This window comes from Manacus vitellinus, unplaced genomic scaffold (assembly GCF_001715985.3).
Source record: "Manacus vitellinus isolate BGI_N305 unplaced genomic scaffold, ASM171598v3 scaffold_8_pilon, whole genome shotgun sequence".
Classification (NCBI taxonomy): domain Eukaryota; kingdom Metazoa; phylum Chordata; class Aves; order Passeriformes; family Pipridae; genus Manacus; species Manacus vitellinus.
In genome coordinates, this window is record NW_021940864.1 from 26,691,593 (window position 1) to 26,698,634 (window position 7,042).

At 38.8% G+C, this 7,042-nt stretch overlaps 1 protein-coding gene across 1 annotated transcript in view; it reads left to right on the forward strand.

The window, feature by feature from the left end:
- The window catches only part of ERO1B (endoplasmic reticulum oxidoreductase 1 beta), a 37,184-nt gene continuing 30,142 nt past the window's right edge, over positions 1-7,042 (forward strand). Inside the window, exon 1 of the mRNA XM_029965127.1 lies at positions 1-141. Within this exon, the coding sequence (XP_029820987.1) occupies positions 1-141 (141 nt within the window). The remainder of the gene's footprint in view (positions 142-7,042) is intronic.

Genomic DNA, 7,042 nt, shown 5'->3' on the forward strand with positions numbered 1-7,042 from the left:
ATGAATGCTGTATCTGCCCTGAAGACCTACATGTATGCTTTGCTTCTGTGTGCTGTTCGAAAACTACTGGTCTTAACCTCAGAAGTAGACATAGTGACTACAAAAACTTTGGATATATATATGTACGAGCTATATAAAAAGGTATCCATTAATTTTCTTCAAAATATCTCTAGTGTACTATTTTTAGACAGGTATCTGTAAGATACTTTAACTACAGGAGGCTACAAAACATTGGTGTTGGGGGCTAAGTCAGATTTTACCACCAACATGGCATTTACTCTTCTGATAACTTACAGCCTGAAATCTTCCTACATTAGGATTAAAAAATTATTTGAGTAAACACTAACAAAATAATTTTAGTGGAACAACACTTGTGCTGCAGCCAAAACTGGTTAATGTTGCTAAAAATCATGTATTTTAAAAAGTGTATCTATAAATGATATTGGCTTTTCAGTTTGAAACAGATTTTTTAAAAACAAATTATTAATGAAAAACTCTTAAAAATAATGAAATAGAATAATAGAAATTAATTGTCTAGATAATATTACTGCCTCAAAACCTAGGTTAGTCATCATAATTTAACAGTTTTTCCCTCGTACTGAAGGAGGAGCCTGCAATTACTTATAAATAGAGCACTGTCAACAGTACAGATTATTTTGGCTGTTTCATGCCTGTTCTTGTATCACTCTTTAATAAGTGTTATTAATAAGTGTCGTTTAGCTAACTGACCAGTCCAGAAAGCCAGGAATTATTTTGGCAAAACTAAATACAACTGTATCATAAATGCTGAGTCCAGAATTAGATAATTTTAGGCAACAGCATTTTCTAAAATGCTGAATTAAGTTTCTCATCAAATTTCTATAGCTAATTACAATCTATCTCTTACCTGGCTGTAACCCTCTAAGCTACTAAACTCAGCATAACTAATCATAATGAGAAGAGTTCAGGATTTTGTAAATTTTCAGTCAAGTACAGAATTAATTATTTCAAATCAGGTTTACACAGATCTCACTCCTTTCCTGGCCCCATCAAAAAAAACCTAGCCATCTTTGATGAGGACAGAGGCTTTTCTCAAAGATCTCCAAACTATCTGGTAATATATAGCTGGATAGTTTATTGTTTGAAATTGCAATTAATGCACAGTCTCAAGGGGTTTCCCACCTTCTGAGCACAAGACTGCAGACAAAACCATGGACAATATATTCCTCTCCTGAAAAATATTATTGCTATCTCCCCCCACCCCAAAAAACCAAACCAACCAAAAAACAAAACAAAACAAAAAAACCCAACAAAATAAAAAAACCCAACCACAAACCACCACAAACAAACCAAAAACCCAAAACTTTTTTCCCAACTGATCCTCTGTGGCTCTTCCCCATGGAAATAAAGAGCTTTTTACTCCAGATCACAAATGCCACTATAACTCAGTGGAACAGTAACCTTCCCATCACTCATGACAGGGGTTACCAATAGACACAGTAACCATGGGTCTGCCAGAACTGCATGGCAACCTGGTTTATTCATTCTCATCTGTTTACTTTCTACGTTTCAAATATCTTCATTTAAGGAAGTTCATACTGAGTAAAATACTTCTATGTCAACATAAACTCCTCACCCTTGATGTGTTTCAGTAGATTTAGGAAAAACCTCCCTGCATTTTCTCTCCCAGGTGTCCTAGAGATAGCTTTCAGCTGTCAGCAGCTTCAGAGAGTTGCTAGAATAGTTCTTGAAAATTTTGAGACTGCTTTGGAGTAGGAATAATAAACCAGCAGCTAAAAAGTTAAAGATACTTTCTTTGCCAATAATTATATTGGTCTGTTCTCTTACAGTTCTTTTACAGGAATGTCACGATTTTGACATTTATTTGACAGAAGCAGCATTATATGGAGAAAATATAAGAAATGACGCACACCTAGACCATCTTATGTAAGCCTGTGGATAATTTGTTTGCCTGACAGGACTGCACGAAATGGGAATGTTCCCACCACTCCAGGAGCTGTGCTGTGTCCAAGTCAAACAGACGCCACAGAAAGAGTAAAACCTTGCTTTTTCTGGATTGATGTTTTGAAACTGAGCCTAATACGATCGATTTCAGGCTGCGGCTTATCTCTCTGCAGGGACTCTAGCACAGTGCCCCTGCCTGGCTGCTTGTTTCCATCAATCTACAATTTAGCTGAGATCTATACCTCATGGTCAGATTTGTTGACAGATAAGCACATGTACAGAAAGTGCAAGTGCACAAATCTTAGGGGTTTTTTTAAATAAGATTATGTATGTTCATCTGCTACCACTATACTCAGAAGTTTGACAGAGCTAGTAGACTTATTTCTTTGTTAGCATTCCTTCTTAAAAAATTATAGGTACAGGAATGACACTAAGACTCCATACATTACTTCTACCCTTCATTCAGATCGTGCTATTATACACTAACGATGCAGTTTGTTAGCATCCAACTCTAACACACACACATGAAACATGGAAATGACAATATAGGTTTATAGCTAAGATTTGTAGTTAGTTTTTCACCACCTACAAAAACTTCCTAAAAAAACGTACTCCCTCTTTGTAGTTTGCTCTTTATTTTTTACTGCATTCTACCTTTCTTGTCCTTTTCCTCATAGTCACTGTGAAGATATTGCTGTATGCAATTTTCTTATTAAAAATTTACCTTTTTTTCCACCATACTGAATTTGATGTATTGTTTTGCCATTTACAGGCCACACTCCTGCCCTAACCCTAGACATCCATGGGTACTTCTCAAACATTATTGGTACCAGTTGCCTCAGACTTGAATACATATTGTGGTTTTAAGGCAGACATGAGTAGCTGGGAACAGGACGTCAGTGAAGCATGACTTGCAAGGGCCTAATGACAGCGGGACAGAACAGGGGTGAGGCTGTACAAGTTTTTCAGTTGTAGAAGGCCTGACAGACCACAGAACTCAAGTGCCCTGCTACTTGTCTGCTTTCTGTACTTACATCAGGTGGTTTACCGAAAGTTCTTACCCACAGCTGTGCCTTGCTGTATCATTAAATCTAGACTACCACAAGATGTTCCATTGCTCAACAGGCACTGCCCTCCCACCGCTGCTGTTTGCCACACTTAAACAGAGGTTTGTGACATATTGATTCTTCTGGTTTACTCTCGTAAGTTTAGGAAGGACTCACTCAAATGTTAATTCGGAAAAATAAATAAAGGCAAAAGTTTCAAGGGCAAAAAAATTCACAAGAAAAAACCACGTTTCATATTACTGAAATCTAGTTCATGAACTTGACAAAGCAGCTGGGATTTACCAAGCTTCTCCTAACATGAAATGTGACACCATCCTCTTTTGCCTTGTACATTCACTTAAATTAGTCCATAATAATCTCTAATATCCGTTTTTACACAGCTGATGACTGTAGGTTATCATTTCCATCCACAACCGGAGTGCATAAACTTAATTCTGGCGAATAAGACCTGGCTAAAAAGCACCAGTGGAGCTGATAGTAGCAAGACTTGATCAGTCCCACTGTGTCCTCTCTGCAGGCCAGAGGCAAGTTTGGTAATTACAGATTTGCTACATCCGTTAAAAGACTGACTGACACTCTCTGGTGCACTCAGATCTCTGCCCACTCAAGAGAACAATGTTGTGATGAGGAAGAGATGACTCTGATGTGCATTATTTAATTCGTATTTGTGAATACAGAATAAAGTTTTTAGTTCCCGTGCTCAAGGCTTTCTTTGCTTGCACGTAGAAAGAGCTTGCAAATAGAACTAACTAACTGTCAACATTTTTAACAGCAATGCATATTATGAAATCAGAGGAGATATTTGTTCTTATGCCAACCACATTAAAAAATTAAATATATAGGCCATACTCTTCATGACCCCAGTAATCTGTAAACTATGATTATCTCTCTCCCCAGTAAAGGTTTGTTCTCAGCCCCTACTAAAATATCATAACATTGTGGCAAATTTCTTTAAAAGAAAGACGCTAAGTAGATACTTAGAGCTTTGTAATATGCTATTAGCTTTTGACTGCAATTCGAAGACTGTTTCTTCTATTTCCTGAAACTCATTTCACAAAGAAGTCCTATATTAGGATTTTTATTTTTGGGGTGGTTTTTTACACATTTTTATACCACTACCAAAGTAGCATTCATAGGTTTAAATCAACACTAAAACATAAAATAAGATTGAAAATACCCTAGAGTTAAGAAAACTGTGTTCAGCTACATTCAGTTCTGGTATAGCAGTTAATACTTATGTAAACAAGAAATAATTTTTTGTCCTCTTAAAATAGGTCATTATACATTTTTACAGTGTGTTCCTTATCCTTCTAATATGGTAGTAAAAAACTAAACCACTACTGACTTCTAATACAAGCACTTCAGAGGTGAAGAAATAAAGTACCTTCTATAATTAACATAAAGTGTTCTGAACTGACAACTAAGTGAACAGTATGACTTAAAAAATATGGTAGTTTATATCTAACTTGTATAATCCTTTATGCAGACCAAGTGTGAGACAGTGCATGTGCTTGATTCTTCCAATGTTTTGGGGCTTTTTTAAAATACTCATCATAGAAACTTTGTTCCAGAATCAAAGGCACAAAATGTAAACTAATACAATGCATTCACCTTAATCTGCTGAACAGAAACAGTTCCTTTGTGAGAAGAATAAGCCACTTGAGATAAAGTATGGAGTACAGATATTGAGAGCAAACTATGGCAATGTAAACATTAATATCAGCTGTTCTGACATTTCTTCTCAAATATCTAGCCAATTTATTGGTCCACTGATGCTGAAAGTAGGAATAGGTTCTCATTTAGTCGTTTCCAAATGATAGGTGTACTGTCTGTACTCCAGAGAGGAAAGAAAGGAGCAATTACATCATCTCTCTGGAACCAGAGAATCAAACTACTGCCTACTTTATTTCATGGTCTCTGGAATTCCTAGACACCATTTCTTCAAGCCATTTTCAGCAATACAAAAATCTGTGACATACTGGCACTTAAGGACAAATATAATGCAAAATTAATCTGAATTAATTTATAAGTAAATAAAAATGGTCAATCTAAAATCTTTTCAGCTCTCTGATATAGTTACTCCAGCCTTAAAGCTTAAAGCTCATCTCCATATTCCAGTAAAGCAGTATTCTCTAACTGAAAGGGTGTAAGAAGAGCCTGAGTTGGCATCTGAACTGAAAACAAAATCCTAATTCCAGCAACCCTGCACATTACCTCAGTGCAACACTCATGTTTTTCCACAGTAATATCACTTTTTGCAACTCTGGAAATAATTTACATATAAACTTTGAACTGTCAGGAGCAACAGATTGGTTCTGATCTGTTTGGGCTTTAAAAAAAAAATATTTTGAAAGGAACTGGAAAGAAGACACAGTAAGTCTTAGATCAGATCCAACAGCTATTGGTGAAGCACAGGTAGACAAATTCAATTGATGTCATACTGGAACTTTCAACCTCTCAAGTGTCATACAGTCTCCCTATGGGGTCAGTAAAAAACTATTATTTCGTAAAATAAAATCAGATGGAGCTGAAGTGACTTAACAGCAAGTAGCCACTGCAAGGGAGGGTCCTACCTTATCTTCATCCTACCGGGATATGTACCCGGCCTTTTCCCCTGAATCAGGTTGAGCAATGAAGTAGACATACAGTGAGTCAGTTTAGTTGGCTGTTCTGGCAGAAAATTATCCCAAGCAGGGAAAAACCCCAAACATTTGCTTAGGGAGCTGAATGGATTCAACATACAACTTCAGGACTGCTAGCTCAGACACATGGGATAGGGAAAGAGAGGGAAACAGCAGTGCCTCTTTCCAAACAACTCAGTGTTTCATTATGTTAGCTCTACTGACACAATGCCTGAAAGCATCTCCTTCTTCTCTGGTAGGCTTCAATTTGCTACACAGGAGGCTGTGCCTCCACTGGAAAAAAAAAATAAAATAGCGTGGGGGGTAGAGGGTGCCAAACAAACAAACAAAACAACAAAAAAAACCCAACCAAAACAATGGAGGGACTCTGGAGCTTCTTCATTAGTTTCCAGCCTTGCTCTCAAAGGAAACAGGTGAGAGAACCAGACAAAGCAAAGCTCTATTCCCTATCTTGCTTCATGCTTCTAAAAAAAAATAATTAGGTGTGCCCACCTCCATGTAAATAGCTTCTCATTAATGCAGCCATGCCGAGGAAAACAGGCAGTTTAACGTAAAAGAAAAAAAGCCTTTGAGCGCCCAACACAGCCACCTCAAGGGCACTTCCCAGCAGCAGGGAAGTGGGAAGCCTCTGGAAGTGGTTTGAGTCTCTGTTGGACACCCAGCTGAAGGCTGGATGTGGGCACCACTAACACCATAAACCCAACAGCGGGGCGGGGGAGCTGCAGCCTTGCTCAACTCACCCCTGTAGTGCTGGGACAGCACAGCACTGCTGGGTTAGACTGGGATGGACTGGGACATACTGGGCCAAACTGGCTTATACAGGTCTGGACTGGGTTGTTCTGGGTTTGACCAGGTTTAGATTGTTACTAACTGGGTCTAGGGGGATTGACTAGGTTATACTTAGTTTGTTCAGCCTGGAGGAGACTGAGGGGAGACCTCATTGCGGTCTTCAACACCCTCACGAGGGGAAACCAAGGGGCAGGTACTGATCACTCTCGTGACCAGTGACAGGACTCAAAATAAGGCTGAGTTGGGGGAGGTTTAGGTTAGATATCAGGAAAAGTTTTTTCACCCAGAGGATGGCTGGGCACTGGAACAGGCTCCCCAGGGAAGCGATCACAGCACCAAGCCTGACAGAGTTCAAGAACCACTTGGACAATGCTCTCAGATGCATGATGCGACTCTTGGGACTCTCCTGTGCAGGGCCAGGAGTTGGACTCCAATGACCCTTCTGGGTCCCTTCCCACTCAGCATATTTTGTGATTTTATGATACTGGGCCAAAGTGGTTGATACTGGTCTGGACTCCGTTGTACTGGACTCAGTTTATACTGGGTTAGACTAGAATGAACTGGGAAATAGCGGGATGCACTGGGATTCACTGGGACAAA